The following is a 20,705-nucleotide window of genomic DNA, read 5'->3' as shown; positions in this document are numbered from 1 at the left end:
TCATCATGAAACTACCCGATTGCGTTTGGAAGGGCACGTGGAAGGTATCTGGAAGGGTAGGTATGGGATGGGAGAGGCGCTTTGGAGGAGACGGGAGGGAAATTGTTTACCACAGTAGCTCGGAGGGATAGAAGGGTCTATGTTTACAGTGCCGGGAGGGAAGAGGGGACTGTGTATTGTGAGCAGCATAGATTGACAGGGACCCGCCTGGTGGACTGCATATATACAGCGTAGGCTGGCAGGGGTCGAAGGAGGTTGCGAGTGTGTGTGTGTGTGTGTGTGTGTGTGTGTGTGTGCACATAGTGTAGGCTAGGGTCCGAGTGACTAAGCCCAGTATCTGGTGGGGGAAGTTTAAGCAAACTGGTTTGGGTAAGAGGGAGGTGAATGTGGAGTGCTGTATTGAATTTATATGTGCGCAAAGAAATATATGTACAATACTTTGATTCAGCGGACGATGGAAGGTCGCTGCGTTCTTTGAATCTATTGTGCCGAGTTTGTCTTCGATTTGCAGTTTTTATTTCTAATGGTAGTGTTCCTGGAAGCCAGGCCATGCATGTCTGCGTGTAACAAGGAAAACTGCCTCGAGTGTATTGAGGAATTGTCGTAATGCATGACGCATCTACTTTTGTCATGTTTATGACATAATGCAACACAAGCGATATACTTTAAGTATTCTCACGTTAGGGTTAGCTGACATTTTAAAGGATTATGTCCTAATATGTAGTTCAAAGAAAAAACTGAATACACGTTTATAGCCTGCAAAAAAAAAAAAGATATATATAAAAAGGGCGTGGGACGATACCTCTGAAGTACGCCAGACCAGACTGGATGTGGTGGTTTCGTTGGCCGTCTGGCCACGCGTCGCCTCTAACACTGTAACAGCCGGACACAGCATTACCAGCATGATAACTTTGGCCCCAGGCCGATCTGTTGAGTTAGAAGACATCCAAAAGCATCGTAAGGTAAGGTAAGGTCCCAGACCGAGCGATGGAGGAGGAAGAACTACGAAACCATCGTAAGGTAAGGTAAGGTCCCAGACCGAGCGATGGAGGAGGAAGATCTTCGAAACCATCGTAAGGTAAGGTAAGGTCCCAGACCAAGCGATGGAGGAGCAAGACCTTCTCTGTTGTAAGGCAAGGTCCCAAACCCAGCTGTTGGGATGAAAGACCTCGACATCAAAGTAACGTAAAGTATGAAAGTAATATGATGTGAAATATAAGCTCCAGGATGAATTCACAATGATATTTCCATTTAATTAGTGAAACATAGGGACTTACACATTCAAACAATGAATTGTTTGCATATAAATATCTCGTTTTTATTGACATGTACCAAAAACTATTGGGAAATTGCTGGATATTGTATTTTTCATTTATATTTCAATATAATATATTGTATGGTATAATGTATGATATTGCTTTATGCAGAGTGAGAGGGATGTAACCAAATTGAGATTTAGATGGATTGTGCCTGTGATTTAACGAAATGAATTTAGATAATAGATTGTGTGAAATGAGTAAATGTATTCAGATCATAGATTGTTCTGTGAAATGAGTTGATATATTTGGATACGTAGGAAGATAGTGCATATATATATATATATATATATATATATATATATATATATATATATATATATATATATATATATATATATATATGTGTGTGTGTGTGTGTGTGTGTGTGTGTGTGTGTGTCTGTGTCTGTGTGTAAAAGAAATCCAAGTATGTACCAGAGGTGGTTGTACGGGTATTCAAAAGTAAGAATGCAATCGGGAAAGGAGACGGTGATCATGTGTTTACAGCCGGAGAGGTGGATCGGGTTACTCAACTCCCTTGTCGCCACGGGAATCTGAACCTGGAGAGAGGAACTGAAACCCTGCAGTGAAATCCAAACACATCAGCAAGAGTTTAAGAAAAATACCAAAGACGACCAAGCAGGACAAAAAGATTGTTTTTATATTTGCTAAATGGAAATGAGACATGGGTAATCACAGCGTATACAAACTTCACCTGCGAGGCTTGAATTGTAGACCAGGGCGACCTGCTTTTGGTGGGATGCTGAAGCGTTAGTATGTAACTGCATGTTGAACTGCATGATCGCATGTCAGATGTAGTTCGTTGGGAAACTGACATGGATGACTAGGGCAGTACGTTAGTTCTTCATAGAGCAGAAATGAAAACCACAGTCAACATTGGCCCCCTCCACACAGGAGTGAGATCCTTACAAGTGAGTGAACTTCTTAGGGAAGAATGTGACTTGGGTGTTCAGTGAACCATTGAACATCCTAACGGTTGATGCCCCAAACACGTACCTTCAGTTCTCATATGCCAGATGAGTGACCTTTATTCATTCCCAGAGGCTTTGAAGACCATAGAAGTACACAAATCCAGTATCAAGGTCCTTGACTCCTTGAAGGTCCTTGCGAGCTTGGAAACCGGAGACTTATCTCTCCCATCGCAAGAGAGGAGCACACCAATACAGGATCTGCATATGAGAGTTCCTTGAATCATAAGGATAATTGATACGGCGTCTCTAACAGTACAGTAACTTTTCTCTGTTTAGTACACAACGGTAGCATGTTCGACGCCCCGGAAACGGAACCGAGGTTACAGACGTCGAATGTACAGTTAGAGCGAAGGCGGTGTGATCATGAAGTCTTAGCTTACTAAAATGCCAGCGGAGGAAGGAAGTGACAAAGCACGTCGGTGGATTTCCAGCCTCTTAACAAACTGTTCCTAGAACGTGACAGCAACGCATTAAAAGAATAAACCTTGTTACTTCTTGCGCCACAGCCTTTGCTTAAATAGAAGGTGATTACCTCCCATCCTCACTTTTGTTTCAGCTACTTATTTGATATCCGTAAAACACGAATATATCCACGTAGCCCTTCGTAGATGGGTCGGAATCTTGTTAGCAGAGATGTGAGACCTGCCACTGTATTGTCCACTGGGGATGAAATTGCTGGTGATCTTGGTGAAGTATGTATTCGCCGTGTAGCGTGATGGGTTGACCGGGCCAGCTTGTGCAGGAGTTATGAGGAGGAGGAGCGGTACTGGCTCCACATTGCCCGGCGGAACCCTTGCACCCTACGCGGTATCAACATCTGCTGCAGATACTGCACCTCCTGGGTATAACCCCCCCCCCCCCCACACACACACACACAGACTTCACCTTGCATGTCTCAACCAGTTCTCAGCATACATAAATTCCCTCTGTCGTTCTTGGGCGGCAACACACACACACACACACACACACACGCCTCGTTTAGTCTACATGTATAACACATGAGGGTGTGCAGTCCATCACCTTAAGCAAGCGCCCACATCAGTCGTTCCCCTTGGGTCCATCTCTAGGGAGGGATGAATTAGTATTCCCTGGGTAAAGTTTCCTTTTTGATGGGTGACGCATGCCACATCATCAGTCAGCCAGCCCGCCTCGCCCACCCTGTCGGTGGGTTTACGAGGGTCGTGTAGCAGAACGACTGTTGGTTTTCTCGACCGTGATGGATGTTTAGCATGCTAGAGCACTCTGGTGCCCGTCAGAGCCACCAGTGTGTAGAGCGCCCTGGTGTTAGTCAGAGCCTCCAGCACAGTGAGCACTATGGTGCCTGTCAGATGCGCCAGTGTATAGACCGCTCTGGTGCCTGTCAGGGCCGCCAGTGTGTCAGGCTTAAGGGAGGGAAGGGACGACCTTCAGAATACACTGTGTGTTTGGCATGTCGATGTCACGGTGGTTGCAGTTATACGTTTATTCGAGGACCCTCACACGTTTATCGATGCTCTTCTCTCTCTCTCTCTCTCTCTCTCTCTCTCTCTCTCTCTCTCTCTCTCTCTCTCTCTCTCTCTCTCTCTCTCTCTCTCTCTCTCCATTCACAAGTACGTTCTCGTCCCCGACGGCTGTTAACCTCACGGTGATGTGGTTGGAAATCACTTAAGGTAGAATTGTAGATGATGTCGAAGAAAAGTGTGAGCAACTGAATATATATATATATATATATATATATATATATATATATATATATATATATATATATATATATATATATATATATATATATATATAATCCCTGATGGTCTAGCATGGTAAGGTGGTGGTTATGGACTCAGGGTTGGTTTAGGAAGGATAACTGAGGTAGTAAGATCACGGCTGTGTAGGAGGATTATGAAACCCAAAGATGGTTGTGGGTTGGGTCTCATGTCCGGATGCTGGCCTCGCTATCGGGTGCCGGCCTTGGTATCGGTATATCCGGTAGCCTGTACCGATTATTTAAGGGCGAAGGTGGTTCTGCTTTTGTTAAGAGTGTTTGACGAGAGTAGAGTATGTAACAGAGGAATAGGAGAGAGAGAGTATTAGGGTGCGTTTTGAAGGACCATGATAAAGCGAGGGGTTATTTACTGTTTGTTAAAGTGCGTTATGTGGGACTGTAATACTACATAGCTTGGGGTTGTTGTATTGCATGTTAAAGTTCGTTTTATTTTTTTTTTTTTTTGAACGTAAGATAGCGAGAAGCTAATGTAGTACTCAAGGTGCGCTTTGTGGGGGACGGCAACAAAACAAGTGCTGTTTTCTTTCAGTTAGGTTGCGTTTGAGGGTACCGTGCTATAGTAGGGAGAGGATATTTCATTAATTGTTAATGTGTCTTTCGGATCGTGATATATCAAGGGGTCAATTTATTTTTGTTAACGCGCGCGTTGAAGGATGGTAATACAGAGAGGAATTCTTATATTGGTTGTGAAGGTGGGTGTTGAAGGAATGTAATATAGCAAGGGGTCATGGTATCTATATTAAAGTGCGAATTAAAAGATGGGAGCGTGGCATGAGGACCTTGTGCAAGAGACGACGTGTATGGTGCGAGATTATTATTTCGCGCAGAGACGATTGGCGAGTGAAAGATGGGGTTAGGTCGGGCGGTTGAAGTAGTATTGGGATTAACTTGGTGCATGGAGGCTTGGGGAGTGCGGAGGGTAGGGAGTGAGGTACTGGTCACCGGCCATAGGAAGGCGATTAGATTGCCAGCCATCTGGCTCGGCCTGCCGGCCAGCGGCCGGGAGGGCTTGGTGCCTTGATAACTTGCCGAAGGTAGCCGGTTTGAACTAGCCCACGGCCAGGATGCATGGCTCTGGCGTGACACCTGCGCGCTGATACACACACTTACACATACACACATACACTCTCTCTCTCTCTCTCTCTCTCTCTCTCTCTCTCTCTCTCTCTCTCTCTCTCTCTCTCTCGGGTTTCTGGGCCTTGGGAATTACTGGTTGCGTAGGAAACTTGGTAGAAGCTCGGTAACTGTGTGAGGAGGCAGTGAATTGTGATGAATGGTGAGTCTTCACCTTGGTCACCCGTTACCAGTGGCTTCCTCTAGGGTTCCGTCCTGGGGCCCAATCTTTATATCATTTACGTTGATGATATTGATGTAGGGGGTGAATAACTTAGTGGTGTACCAATGTAGAGGTGTATTCCCGGTACTACCCGCCAGGGCGTAGGGGAAGGGTTGGCGAGGGCTGAGCAGTCAACCATCAATTCATTAGGTGTCAGGTTTTACCCCTTTGGTTCAGGCAGTTTTATCTTTTCTTTCTGCTGGATTCAAGACCACAGACATACAATCTTTCTCTCCCTCACACAAAACACTTGACAATGTGTAACTCACACGACTAATTATTCGTAACCCTAGACTTTCCTGCGGTTGGCGCCATGCGCTAGCCATGACTTTTGGGAAAATCTCGTCGTAAGTGAACGTACTTAGATAAGTAGCTGCTTTTTAAGTAAGTATTTGAGTTGTGGCCCATAATGTTTATGATGTTAGCAGGGGAGGGGTCTACTCTCCCGGATGTTTACAGTTTTTTTTTTTAATATTTGCTTTTGGTACCTTTTAATTTCTTTTCTTCCAATTCTGTCGTGACGTTAAAGGGTTATTTAATGGTAGAGTGTACCGGGCCTTTTAGGGTTTCCCACCAGTAAATTACGATATGTCTCTTTCGTTCTGTTTACATTTCATAGAACAGGGCCCGTGTAATTTTAGTAACTTTCATTATTTCTTAATTTTGACATTCATTGTGGACTGTCTAACTACGTTGGTGCCCGCCTTAGGTGGTGTCAGCATTCAGCGGTATTCTCGTCAGAGTATAATGTACTTAGAGAGAAAGTAGATGTCATCACTGGTTATTTCCCCTCTGGTCTTGAAGACTGGTAGAGGCCAACCCACCATCCTGTGTGGAGAGACAGCGGTTACTTTTGTTTGTGTTCGGTGAAGACGTTGGGCAAGGTAGTCCTGTCGCTCCTGCATTTCCCTTCTGTGATGTAATGGTGTTGCTCTTTGCCGTCATCCTGTACAGAGAGAGAGAGAGAGAGAGAGAGAGAGAGAGAGAGAGAGAGAGAGAGAGAGAGAGAGTTGCAGCGTAGAGAAAGAGTTTCGCTTTAAGAGGTCAGATGAGGGAAATCAATAAGACGAATTTCTTTTTACCGGAACCCGGCAGGTTTATAGGTAGGTAGATATATAGTAGTTATCCCCATTCATCGTTTGAATGAAGAGGTTAGGCTCCATGGCTGGACCGTGTTGAGTAGGAAGGTGGAAGAAGAAGAAGAAGAGCCCCACCAGTCCTTCCCCCTCCCGACGCGAGTGCAAGCTGGACGCCACACAGGGACGGATCAACTCCTGAGTGGAGAGCGTGATTCTGTAAGGCGTGATGACCTGCCCTGCATCGAAGCACTTTTTCTCCACACTTAGATTTATTTTCTTTCTTTTAATGCACGAAAGAATATTTTGTGATTATTATACGTTCCCAAGATCCTCCCCTCCCTTCTTCCCATCCCATCCAAGGGCTCCTGGAACAGTAATATATGGGATGTCACGCATGCAGTGGAAGGCTGGCACTTCGAATAGATTAGTGCCTTTAGAGCCACTCACGGCCTAGCTTTACACACACACACACACACACACACACACACACACACACACACACACACACACACACACACATCTCACTCGCGGGCTTATCCAAAGCGTGGAAATATCCGTCCCCACTCTGAATTTAAGCTCTCTCATGATTATTTAACTAGTTACTAATATGAACTCCTCGTTCTGCAGTAGATGTAATATCTTAGATGTGTATCTTCAGCCGAGTGGCTGTTTAATTCAACACATCATTCTTTATTATTTATTTGTTTTTGTTTATGTACTTGCAGAGTGCCTCGGTTGCTCATTAGTCGTTGAGGGAATTGCTTACTATAAGGCGGGCTTATTAGTTGATAACCCAGCCCTTGATGTGGATCCAGGGGGACTAATTGGCTCTCACGCGTTTGATAAAACCTCATCAAGTGGGAGGGTTCAACTACTTCTTGAGAATTTCCAATCTTCTATTTTTTTTCTTCTGGTTCTTATAGATTACGTGCCATTACGTAGGTCTGTATTATTGTAATCATCTTCTGGAACGATTACAAACGATAATGTGTATAAATTGGCTCTTGGAAACTGGTTATGGCTCATATTACAAAATTATTTCACGTAATCGTTCCACAATTGTATGTAATCAGGTCCTGAGTAGTCAGGTTCTCTTAAAGTATATGATTAGCAGTTGATGTCTCATTTACTAGTAATTACTCTCTCTCTCTCTCTCTCTCTCTCTCTCTCTCTCTCTCTCTCTCTCATATATATACATATATGTATATATGGATAGATAGAAAGCGACAGATATAATGGACATATATGCCTTACAGTGCAAAATGACTTACACGTTTGGCATGGCTGTAGTTTCGCATGTAAGAAAATTCGTTACACGTATTTGGAACACAGGGTATATGGTCAGGTGGTAATGATCGGACGAGTAGGGTCGGATCCTGCGTGGTAGTGTGTGGTAAGACAAAAGGAAAGGTTTAAGAAAGTTACTTGATTAAACTCAAGAAATTATGTACCTTACGCATGCCTTACCTTACCCATTACTTACAATGTTTAAGAAGGCCTTCATTGACGTAGTCTTGGACCTTACTATATTGATATTGCACCATGGGTTTTTAAGCTCCAGTTCTCTCCACAACTTAGTCTAAGACCTCACCTCACCCTCAGTATACTTAATGATGATTTCGGAGGCTCATTTACCCCACATCTGTTTTCCGTAATCCTTTAATAGATGAACAGCTTATAGGGTATTCTTGCCTTCACCTGTATACGGATTTAATAACCCCGAGGATCATATGGGGGTGTGTGGACTGGGAAGGTTGGATGAAATACTAGAAGCATTCGTGGATGTTCGTTGGTGGGCGTTACGGTTCCTGAAACTGAAGGAGGAAATGGAAACACGAATAACAACAGCAGTACTTCATGGGAGTAATATGCATATGAGGTGAAGTGAGTGACGGAGTTAGGCCATAGTTTTGCCAGTGGGAATGTGAGACGTCGCTGACTGGTGCATCCTAGAGATGGTGGCTAGTTAGGGGTCGAAAATCGCAAGCTCTGACCTCACTCTCTGCTGCTGGACTTTGGTAATCTGCAGGGGATGGGCCCACCAAGCTCATTCCAATGGGAATTAAGTGACAGGTGAGGTCACTTGCTGTGACCTGCCTCCACGTAAGGTCACCGTCATTAAGGTAATAGTTTGCGGGGTGACGCGTCGCTGGGTACAATCCAATGTCGATGGTGGTGGTGGATTGCTTCCCATTGGATAGTGAGCCAGCGAGTAGGGTGCAGTTACTGACGACCCTCCCAAGAACACTGTGTACGTGTGGGTGTCTGTTAGAATACCCTCGAAGTACGACGTGACCGTCTTAAAAGCGCCAGTGAACAGCAGGAACAGGCTCAGAGGACTGTCGATTAAGAAGCGTTGTATGAGACGTGGGTATGCAGTGAATAAAGTTACTGACTGGCTTCGATATCCCATTCTATAGGCTTCTCCCTAAACGCCGAGGGTGCTGGTAGTGCGCACCGGGCAGGACCACAGGTGATGTGAGTGAGTGTGCCCGGTGTGGCAGACAGCTATTACGGGAGTTCCGTGTCTGTTTGATGCTGCTAAGGCTGGTGATTCTCGAGAGAAGAACTGGAAGCTAGGATGGCCGGTGTGGATAACATGAAGGTAAGAGAAGCTGGTTAATGTAAGTATAAAGATAAGAATAACCTGATGGGGTGTGTGTATGTGTGTGGGGGGGAGATAACAAAAGGGTTTGTAAGTGAAGTGAGTAAGGCCGGAGAATACCCAAGATAAGGCGGAGGATGGACATGAGGCATGAATATGATATGTGGGAGTGTACGGATGCATCAGTGGCAACTCCTTGTGAAGGAGTCAGTTGTAGATGCATACAGCAGTTCTTACAATATTAGACTTTTGAACAATAAGTTTACAAGTCCTCTTATAAATTTACAGGTTATCGACTTTAGGAATGTCTTTCTACGCCTACCACATGAATCCCTAAGTGTCTGTTCTCTCCCACTGTCTCAAACAGCCTCGTCAGGACCCAGTTGGTCTGTTGCTGTTTGATGTCCTTTGTATTCAGTTGTGATACATTTATATGTAGCGTATGGTTCAGCTTTCTGCAGTGGAATTATTGGAGCCTTAAATTGCGTTCGTCTAAGGCCAGAAATAGATTCCCTTTATCGTCAGATTCGTCTGGACGACGATTATATAGGACATTTCAGTGTACGTTCGGTCGGAACGTTGAACTGGCAGGAGAACTGGTGAGTAACGTTAGATCATGGTGGTATTCCTCCCTTCCATGATGTTGACTCCCTACATCACCTGCCAACGACTTCTGCTCCCCAACACATGACATGAACCGTTGCTCCCCACAGACGAACGGCCGTAGCCCCCTCTCTCATTTCCTTCCTTAGACATAATCCCTCACACGCAGCATCTCCGTCCAAGACTCATGTTCTTGACTGTCTCTCCCGCCCACGATGACGTACTCATCATCCCTGCCCAAAGCTCCCCCACCCGCCCTTGTGTAATAAGTGCTATTGGGCGGCTGACGGAAAGGTAATTATGAACCCGGGCGAACAATTTGTCCCAGGCTGCTCTGTCTCTTCCACCTATTCTATCCACCCCTGTTGTTACTTGGGTTCTGTTGCTGATGATGATCTGTTGTTGCTCCTTTTTCTTTCCCCCCCCCCTGTTGATTGTGTATATGATGTTAGTTCTGATGCTGTTCTAGCTTTTGATTATACTACTGCTGTCATTGATGATGAATTTTGTTACTGGTGCATCCGTTGCTGCTGCCAGGAAAATGTTTGGTGAATTTATATTAACCTATTTTCATATAAATTGGAATTTACAGGGTTGCAAGGTAAACAGACGTCCTGTAGATGATATTTTCTTTACTGAGTAGTATGTCTTTAGCCTCTGGATGCTGGTAGAGAGAGTATGTCACAGTTTGCAGCATTACTTTGTTGGGATCGAGCGGGTGACAGACTCATTTTTTTTAACGTAGTTGTGTTTCGCTATCGTACCCCCTGGACGAATAAACGGCGCAGCATCACTTTACAATATTCTGTTTCATGATTCCTTTATTTTCTGCATCATACCCCGGTAAGACGAGCTCATCTCCTACCTCTCCCAGGTCTGGTCTCTTTACGGCTTTTTATTTTCTCTGCTGTAGCATAAAAATGTTGAGCTCCGAGAGGATGTGTTTGTATCTTGTTTTGGGTCCCAAGTGATTGGGTTTGGGTTCTTATGGCACCCAGCGCCTTTCCCACTAGATGAGAGTTCTTGAGAGTAGCACAATCAGGCTCCGGTCACAGGTCTACTGGGAACAATGTCTGCGCTTATTATTTTCAAATGGTCGATTTCCCTTATTGCACAGCATGTTGATATCCAGTGCCGGACGCTGGGGATCGACGTTTACCTTCGTATGTCTTGCCCGAGTGTACAGGATGACACGTGCTCGTAGTGTGGTATTGGCAGAGTCATATGTTGAGGAGTTATGATTTAAACCTGTTTGTGTTCTCCTCGCTTCCACCTGCAACACTTTTATGGTGTTAGATGCATGCACACCTTCGTCAGATTTTCCATGGGCTGATCTTCAATCATGTCTCTTGTCGTGTTAATCTCGCCTGTGCCTTAATTCCATCCATATATATATATATATATATATATATATATATATATATATATATATATATATATATATATATATATATATATATATAATGTAATATGTTAAGTGTCCAAAGGAGGAATATAAGAAGTTGAACGAAGAAGACAGTATGGAGAAACAGAAGGCAATTTTAATGTGTGAAATTGCAAGAACTCCGTGTATATATCTTGTGATGGAGAAACTGTAAAGTTTTCATTTTCTCTTCCTTCGCTTTGTCTGTTCCTCTGTGGATGTGCTTGGTTGAGCTTTGCCGTGCCAGGCTCTCGGAACGGCTGGCGCCTTTATCGGATTTTGATGTTGGGCTAAGATGTAAATAGCTGTAAAATAAACGTTTCCTCTGTCCCCTCGAGACCCCCGTCAGTGATGTTTGCAATCCTCTGCAATAATGGATTATCTCCGCAACAATGGAAGCGCAACGGGATCTTGGTAAGTCAGAATACAACCTGTCGTGGCTGATCTGACAAGTAATGCCTTTTAAAGGCCATCTCCCATTCAGGGTAGGGAGCCCTCTGGATGCTGTGGATGCAGGTGAACGGAGAGCAGTATGGTGTTTAAGGATTATGGAGATGGATTTGCCTGCTACTGTCTCGTCTGGAGTGTTGGGTGACGGATGTGGCCGACCAGCGAGGCGAGGAGCCATTTGTTGTTTAAACCACTTGAGCAGGACGATGCGACACCCCGAGCACAACGGAACGACCCTTACGCACGTTGGCACCACCCTTGATCACGACTATATGACCCTTGGGTATGGTGGTTTGGACTCTTAACCTGACCTGTAAGAGTAAGGTCGAAAGGGCACAAGCCATCGTACCCAAGGGTCTTACCGCTGTGCTCAAGAGTCGTCCCAACATGCTGAAGGGCGGGTCGTACCGTCGTGCGGAGGAATTTATGTGCAAGTCTTGGACTTCTGGTACAAGGGACAACATTAAACCTTGCAGTAACGTGTCCTTACGGAGGTTTATTTGTTAGAACCACAGCTCGACCGGCTAATCATCTTTCGCTGTTATCTGCAGGAGAAAGATATCGGAGATGGTATCCGGTGGTCTTTTCCTCATACTCTACTCTGGTCATGTGTTATATCTATGCATAGGAGGTTTTCCTGAGGGGTAGGACGCTTGCCAAAGAGGAAATACACCGTTTACAGGCCTCACACTGTCCGTCTCTAGGGGAAATTTGAGGTTAAATCGTGGGAGATACGTCCAGGAAACACCTGAATCTGTCAGACAGAAGTATTTCTGTCTTCCTGTCTCTCAATAAAGACGTAATTAATGGCATGTCTAGGAGGAGAGGCAGTGGACGGGAACCCCACCTTGTTATTGTAAGTTAAGTGTCAAGAACTATTCGTTATTTTGGGTTCGTCTTTTCTCTGGAGTTACACACACACACACACACACACAAACACCTTAAGATTCTGACAATTTATTCATCATTCACCGGTTCATCAGCAGAGCCACCATGTCTCTCGGAGGGCGTAACCCTTAGATCGCTAAATGTTAATTTCATGGTCCAAGCGCAGGGATGAGTGAGTGGCTCCGACGGCCTGACGCATGATGTAGACTGCTTTGCTCTTGACTAGGCACAAGTCCCTGCGGCGGGATGCTGCAAAGAGGCGGTAAAGCGTGGTATCCCGCTACTACTACTACTACTACTACTACTACTACTGCTATTATTCCTGCTACTATTTTCTTCGATTAGTCGTAGGTCGTCACGGGACAAGGCTTCGTGACAGGCGGAGACCTGGCAAATCTCAACAACAAGATCAGCATGCACGGCTCCCCACTGGTCAAGCTATACTGTCCAGGAATGACACAGAAACTTGATTGGGTGTCAGGGTTCAGCTGCCCTGGAGTGCCTTGATGTGACCCGTATCTTGAGAATGCCAGGGTGGAGAGCCTTACAAGGGTTGTAAACTAGTGCAGGTAGGCAGCACTGCTTATGTCGTTTGACCTCAGAGATGATACCGTTAAAGGTATTATCAGCAATTCCTCTGGGTCTTTGTGTCGTGAGGGAAGCGTCTGATGTTTCAAGTGGTTGATGAGCAGCAGGGAGTAAGGAGGAACTGATCCACTTGAACCAACTTTGATGGTAAAGTTGAAGCGTCTGAGGAAAAGGGGGCAGTCACCAGTCATACGACCCTTTATAGCCCCAGACTAGCAGTGGTACACAGTAGAGGCGCCTGATGAATAGGGACAGTCATTCGCCAGTCACTTGACCCCATATCACTCGGAGGTGGTCATCACTTCTTTGTGTGCTCGACACCACTAATTTCTCTCCAGAATTCTTCATTAGTTGGATTGGCCGGTACATTCTCCTCACGCGAGCGACTCATTCACCAGGACTGGATTTTTAATGTTCTCAGTTATGATGATGGCTGGTGGTGGCGGGTTGGGCGTTCCAGGTGTGTGTGTGTGTGTGTGTGTGTGTCATAACTTCTCAACGTAATGAAGGATTACAGTTAAATGCATCACTGTGGTTGAGACAGCCATGTTAATCTTTATTACTGTAGCTGAATCGAACATAATGGCGTTACCTGTAATTGAATCACGAAGCTGAGTGCGTGATGTAACATGAATGTAGTACGATTATTATTTAGTGATGTTACCCTTTGTTTTTACGTTAAGCATAAGACAATAGGCAGCATCTGTCGTCCACAAAGGAAGTGTTAGAATGCTTGTTTCTCTCAAGCGGATGACCATATTTACTAACATGTTGACGACTCGACAGTGTATTCCATCACATCCTGCAAAAAATCTGCTCCATCACTTCTCACTTCGATCTGCGTCTCGTCTGCACACAACTTCCTCTGTAAACTCAGACTTGGACAGGATATCGCACTGAAAACCTTCCCAACTATGCTAGCACTATACCGCAATGTTGGGTCACATTCTTTCTCTTATAGGTATTAGTTTGGCTGTAGATTCCGAGAGCTGACTGCTTGTAGGCTCCGACCCTTAGCTCGACCATGTACTACTGGGCAAGCTGTTGCGTCACATGATTACTATATTGCCTCTGGTAACTCACGGTTAGGCCTCTTTGGTACTCTCTTCCCACTCATGTCGTTCCTAACAACAAAACCCTGTCCCTCTTGAAAAGGCAGGTTTTTCAATACGTCCGAATTTCTTAAGATGTATATATCTCCTCCTCATCAAACCCCTTTCCTATTTTCAATGAAGGGCCCGGGCTTGTTGTACCCTTTTGGTCGTGCCTGGGACTTCAAGAAAAAAGAAATAGAATATGTTAATGCCATCTGTAGATTTGTTGTACGAGAATGATAAAATGTGGTCATTTTCCCGCCTCTCTCTCTCTCTCTCTCTCTCTCTCTCTCTCTCTCTCTCTCTCTCTCTCTCTCTCTCTCTCTCTCTCTCTCTCTATGTGGAGGGCACTAGTGTTGCACATACGTCTGCGCGTCTGTGCTACGTAAATAGATGTGTTTTTATTCATTTCTTTTCCAAAATAGGACTTAGTAGGAAAAGAACATTTTACGCTCGTGTATTTGACCACTGTTTGTTTACGTAATGTCATGAGTTGACTACATTGATTGGCCGCTGTCACTTAATTTGGCGTAAATAATTATCCTTTCGTATTTAGAGGGTTTTGTGTTGAGCGATTATGGTATCAGAGAGTCCATTCGCTGGGGCTTTGTGGCTCCTGGTGATGCAAGAAGCGGATCTACTGATATGTTAGTAGTTAGGGAGTCTAGTCCTCTTGCCATGGTTGTGGAGACTATGCCCACCTCGCCTCACCGTCTCGAGGAACTTGACGTCACGCTCTGGCTGCTAGAGGTGAGCTGGCTCTTGTTTACATTCCTTCACCCTCATCAACTGACGCCTCCTGTTTGTTATTCCTTGCTTGCCGGAAGGGACTGTTCGTCTTGGGTTGCGCAATCTCTGGTTCGCGTCCGGAGCAGAATTCATTTGTTTGTTACATTTGCATGGTCTTTGCGCTGTTCGGGTCATTTCTGTGCTAAGGAGACATCATACTCAACATAATGAAGCAAAACACACACACACGTATCATACGTAACACTTGGTAACGCGTTGCTAACACGACTAGCCCCGCCTTTAGCAAAAAAGTCGCGTCGCAAGTAGATTCTCTCTCTCTCTCTCTCTCTCTCTCTCTCTCTCTCTCTCTCTCTCTCTCTCTCTCTCTCTCTCTCTCATGAGTGTGAGTGCTGTGCTAACGTGTGTGTGTGTGTGTGTGTGTGTGTGTGTGTGTGTGTGTGTGTGTGTGTGTGTGTCCCGCCTAACTGATCTTTATTTATCTATATATATATAAGCACATACGAGGCAAGTTTATAATGACATACCGAACTGTCGATTGACTGTCTGAGGATTGGTCATCATGCATCGTAGACCCATGTGATATTCAAACAGACAAAAAATACAAGAAGAAACAAACTCAGTTCAGGCACTGAATTAGGCCATTTGCCTCAAGGAGATGACGAGGCGACTCATGCAGCTAACCAGTAACACCGTAGGAGCGTTCTTGAACCTTGCCAGACGCGAAGCCTCCATTCCGGCCAGATGGAAATAGGCAAGGATATATGAGGCTGGCAGGACCGGGGGTGGGCGATGGAAAAGGCAGGGACAGATGGCGCAGGAGATTGCGGCGAATTAGGGGTGTAAGGGGATAGGGCATTGTGTGCAGTGAAGAGGTGGTTGGTGGTGGTGGTGGTAATTTGAGGAGTTTGTGTGATGGAGGGACGAATAGAGGTGGTTTAGCTGACGGATGGCCGGCAATGAATCCCTTGAGCACGGTGCTGAAATCCTCAGGCTCGACGTTTCGATCCTTGAGCGCGGCTTTACGATCCCTGAGCACGACGGTACGATCGTTTGGTTATGATGGCTAGGCCTTTGACTTGAACCTTAAGGGCCACGTTAAAGGCCAATCCATCATACCCATTGGGTGCACCGTCGTTCTCAGGGGTCGTACTGTCGTGTTTGAGGGTCGTATCGTCGTCCTCAAGAGGTAGGTGATGGGTCAAAGAACTCGGGGTGGCAGGCTGGCACCCTACGTGTCCATAACGTTTGAGGAACGGGAGGGAAGCTTAGCTTTTTTAGGTGAGATAGATGCGCAAAGCCAAGGCTTACCTGAAAATAAGCTTAAGGCTTTGGATTGGACTCCGTCTGTGAGGATGAAGGAGTACCGGGAAGGGATACCATTTCCTCCCTCAGCATCATATGTTGTCTCGCTAGATTATTGAAATATATAAATTCAGAAGGTATCACGGGTCATGGCAGTATATTGTTAGGATGAATTGCAGCGTTAGTGCCGTTGAGACGAGTAACTATTTTATGGTTATTGAAATATAATGATTTTTGCCTTATTCGTATTAGAATATCACGTCACTTATAACGAAAACCAGATGTAGTAGAACTTGTACGACTGGACGTTCAGCGGGTGGGATGATGTACCGGAATTTTTATTGGTTAAGAGAGTGTGGAGTAGAGCCGGGGAACAGTTACTGCTGTCGCAGTGTCGTATACACAGAAGTGATATACGTAAAAAAAAGTTGAGAAATGGAAGGTACTTCAGGTGTAACAAGGTGACGTAAGGCAAGGTAACCTTGAGCACAGAGGTACGACCAAGGCTTTGGCTTGGCCTTTGCTGTAGGCTTTAAGGGTCGAGCTACAAAGTTACGTATCAAACGCGAAGTCGAAATGTGTGAGGGGCAGGGAGTACCACCACTGTGATGCAGTTCTGGAGTTACGTGGCCAGACCCGCCCCTCATGTTCTCAGGAAATTGACTCCTTGTTTAGTGGGAGGAACCAATCACCACTCATCTCCCACCCACCCTGATTAAGCAAAGCTCTGCCCCGGTGTAGTGGGAGGAACCAATCTCCACTTGCTTCCCGCCCACAACTCTGATCAGCCAAGCCCTCCGCGATGCCTACCTCATTTGTCTCTCCCAAGGTCAAGAGGTACGTTAACACTTTTACGAGATGAAGGAATTAAAATCCGTTTAGGACCCAGAGAATGACTTGAGGAACGCCGGTCATCTTCCGAGGTATGTTTTTTTTTTTTCTTTAGTGTGAGTTATAGAAATGTTTGATCTGGCCGGATGGTTGTTATTGGTTTTCTTAAGGATATTATCGTATTGGCCACCCAATTCTTATGTCAAGTTTTCTTATTGCCACTTGTGTGAGCTGCCGACACAGCACAGGTTCTTGTATCTGTTGCCTGAAGAAGTCGTCTGATGTGTGTACTTTATCCTGTGCAGCGCTACGCTCACTGTGTCTCACGAGGTTTTGACAGGTAAGTCCCCATCACTGGGTGTATATCCCTGGATGGGAGATGGGAGAGAACTCATCTCTGGCTGCATATCCCGGGATGGGACTGGCTTGATGGGAGAGTAGTACCCATCTCTGGTAGTAGTATATCCCAGGATAGGGATCTCCATCCCATCGTTAACACGGACTCTGACAGCACACACCCTCTAGCCTGGCACGTACTGTGCGTGTGCGGGACAAGCGAAAATACACTGCTGATATGTATGCCGCTTCAGAAAATGTATTTTTAGTAATAAACTGCGTAAGCCATTTTGAAGGTTTAGTATCCCGTATCGTGTAATATAACTGGGTAGAAGCGTATGAGAAATAACCGCCTCTATGGCTTTATGGATAAGGGTTAGTGTCGTGTAATATAACTAGGTAGAAGCGTGTGAGAAATAACCGCCTCTCTGGCTTTATGGATAAGGGTTAGTATCGTGTGATATAACTGGGTAGAAGCGTATGAGAAATAACCGCCTCTATGGCCTTGTGGATAAGGGTTAGTATCATTATGCATAGCCGTTCATTGCATTCATTGGAACCTCACAGGCGAAACTCGCGTCTGTGTCCGTGTGGCACTGAGGGTTGTCGTCACTTAGGCCCATTTTACCGCTGGTGTGTGACAGAAATTTGCTCTTCCGAACACGAGGGTAAATAAAGGTTGATGTAAATTGTGTTCGCTTGTATCGATCGCCATCATTGTTGTCATCACTGTTCCTGAATGCATGTTAAGTGGTGGATTTTGTTTCATTGATTTTGAATTCATATTGTGCCATGGTTTTATGGGCTTTTTTTTTTTTATACGCGTTGGTACTAGGCGTAACGGGTAATTTTCATGCGATTTCGTTACAAAGATATTAAGACCTCTATGAGGTTTGTATGAAGATAATTGATACCTTATGGTGTATTTTTTAGGTGTGTGTGTGTGTGTGTGTGTGTGTGTGTGTGTGTTATGGGAGAGTTTTTTTAAACTTGTTTGTGCTGTCCACGTTCACAATTTCATTATTCAATACACTCCATTCATCCGTCACGCACGTGCTGTAAAAGTACTCACTCACATTCTTTCTGTTAGCTTTCTTGCTTAATTTCTTGTTATGGTCTCTGGGTGGTCTATTCTCGCATCTTTCTTTCTCAGAACTCGTCACTGTTCCCATCACCCAAGCTGGTCTCAAATCGTAGTTGTATTCACGTCACCTCTAACTCATTTCTCCTCCTCGTTGGTTGTGTACGAGACCTCTCGCCTTTCCCTGTAATTCGCTTTTTTTTCCTTTAATTACTCCACCACCTTTGTTGCCCTCCCCCTCTGGATCATCTCTCTTTTTTTTTAACTGGTATCACGTCATTTGTGTACACTTGATAATGCTCGGTTGATTCGTTCCCCACTTGAGTCTTCACTGTAGGGACTTATAATACGTGTTCTGTGCCAACTTGAACGTGATCATTTTGATGCATTGATAAAGTATTGGAATGGACTGTCGGAAGACTGTGTGTAGACTGTACGATATCGTGCTTGAAGGGTCATGCCGCCATGCGCCAAGGGTTGATAATAAGCCAGCTGGGGACTTGGAGAATCAGCCAAGCCTTTACTCAGGTTCTCTGGTCAGAGATATACGTTGACGGTGGCCGTCTTTGATGTGTGTGTGCGTGTGTGTGTGTGTGTGTGTGTGGGTGGGTGTGCGTGTGACCAGCCAGACCAACAGAGCACGTAGCTGTATATAGATATGTATACATGGTTAACCACGTCATTGCCGTGTGTGACGATGCGTGGCTATCCGTGGTAGAGACATCATCTAACAAGGTGGGGACCAAAATACCCTTCAAAGTTGGTCAGATACATGGTAGATGAAATTCAAGGCGAGGGAACGTAAAGCAATGAGGATGGGACACTGTGAAAGAAGACCTCAATATGAATATTATGTAGCAGGTAATAAGCCGCAGGAATCTGTGTATGAGGAGGACTTGGGAGTCGAAATCTTCCCCAGATTGTCGCTAGAGTCGAGCATTAGCAAAATAGGAGAAGTAACAGATTGTCTGCTGGTAAATGATAGCATTCAATATGGATAAAAGAAGGTTTTTAAAAGCTCTCTGATGGTGTCATTGGTGAACACTTCTTTGAATGATGAAAAGACTGAACTTGAGCAAGAAACGTCATAAAAGAGATATAAAGAAGTTATTTTGTAGCGTGAGTTTTGGAAGAAGGGAATAAGCTGAGTCATGGGATAATGAATGTGGGCTGCATACAGAAGTTTAGAAACTTGTATGATTGTGGAGAAAGTTCAAGAGGCGAGGCCGCAGGAGTGTAGAACTCCCTACACCTACAGGTAGTTAATTACATTTAGATAATTATTATGCAGTCGGTTGGTTATCATGAACTGGAGGAGACTTAATTGTTATAGCCAGTTAATTGGTTACTGCGGACTAGAGGAGACTTAGCAGTGGGTTGGTTATTATGCATTCGGAGGAAACTGAATAGAGATATCCCATCGGGTGGTTATCATGACTAAGAAGAGATTAAAGGGTCATATTTAGTTCTCATTAACTAGTTAGAAGTGAATAAATATTGTTACTTCTTTCTGCAAAAGTCCTCTTTCCAGGCCAGTATGTTTTCTGTTACCTGTCTACTCCATGCACGCTTTAGTTCTCGACCTGTTTAACTCCTGTTGTTTTCTGTTTGTCTCGCTCTCCCTCCCCTTCTGGCGCCCTTCCATTGTCGACCTCCCCACCCCTCCCTTTTTTTTTTTTTTTTAACCATTCCTCTTTCGTGTTCCTCTTTTCTCTTTCCACACTTTGATACGTACGGATTAGGTCAAACGTCAGCCCGTCGAACTGTCTCGCTGAAAGGGAGGGAGAGGGAGAGAGAAGAGAGTTAATAGCCTGGGTTGTTCATTTAATGAGGCAGCCACCTCTAGGTAACCGAGATGTCGTCCAGATTCTCGGGCACAGGTTATCGACCCCAGGAATATGATGCTGTTTGGTGAGGCTGGGACGACAGCTGTGTGGTGTGGATCTTGCCCGAGGAGTAATGGATCCCCCTTTTTTTTCTTTCTTTGGTTAAGGACAAGATTTATGAAAGGGCCCTTCCCGAGGTGATGGAGGAGGGAGAGGCTTGCCACTGCCGGATGAAACACTGGCGCCGTTCGTGCGTGTAATTCTCTCTCTCTCTCTCTCTCTCTCTCTCTCTCTCTCTCTCTCTCTCTCTCTCTCTCTCTCTCTCTCTCGTATAGAACTGACTTCAGCTGGATGAATATTCAATTGGAAGTTTATATACACCCAAGAACCGATCTGGGAAATCTGTAATGTCAACAGGACTCGTAACAGACCAGGCATCTGGACTTTTAAAGACCGAGCGAATTG

General features: G+C 45.1%; 1 protein-coding gene across 3 annotated transcripts in view; it reads left to right on the top strand.

The window, feature by feature from the left end:
* S6kII (Ribosomal protein S6 kinase II) overlaps nt 1–20,705 on the top strand; it is a 590,862-nt gene that overhangs the window by 114,606 nt on the left and 455,551 nt on the right. Inside the window, exon 1 of one of the 3 annotated variants that reach the window (XM_071675709.1) lies at nt 8,672–9,068. The exons of the other annotated variants lie outside the window; for them this stretch is intronic. Coding sequence (XP_071531810.1) covers nt 9,045–9,068 — 24 coding nt within the window. The 5' untranslated portion in view covers nt 8,672–9,044. Of the gene's footprint in view, nt 1–8,671; nt 9,069–20,705 lie in introns of those variants that run through there. 3 annotated transcript variants of the gene reach the window in all.

Source organism: Panulirus ornatus, chromosome 21 (genome assembly GCF_036320965.1).
Source record: "Panulirus ornatus isolate Po-2019 chromosome 21, ASM3632096v1, whole genome shotgun sequence".
Classification (NCBI taxonomy): Eukaryota; Metazoa; Arthropoda; class Malacostraca; order Decapoda; family Palinuridae; genus Panulirus; species Panulirus ornatus.
This window is presented reverse-complemented; position numbering and strand designations above follow the sequence as displayed.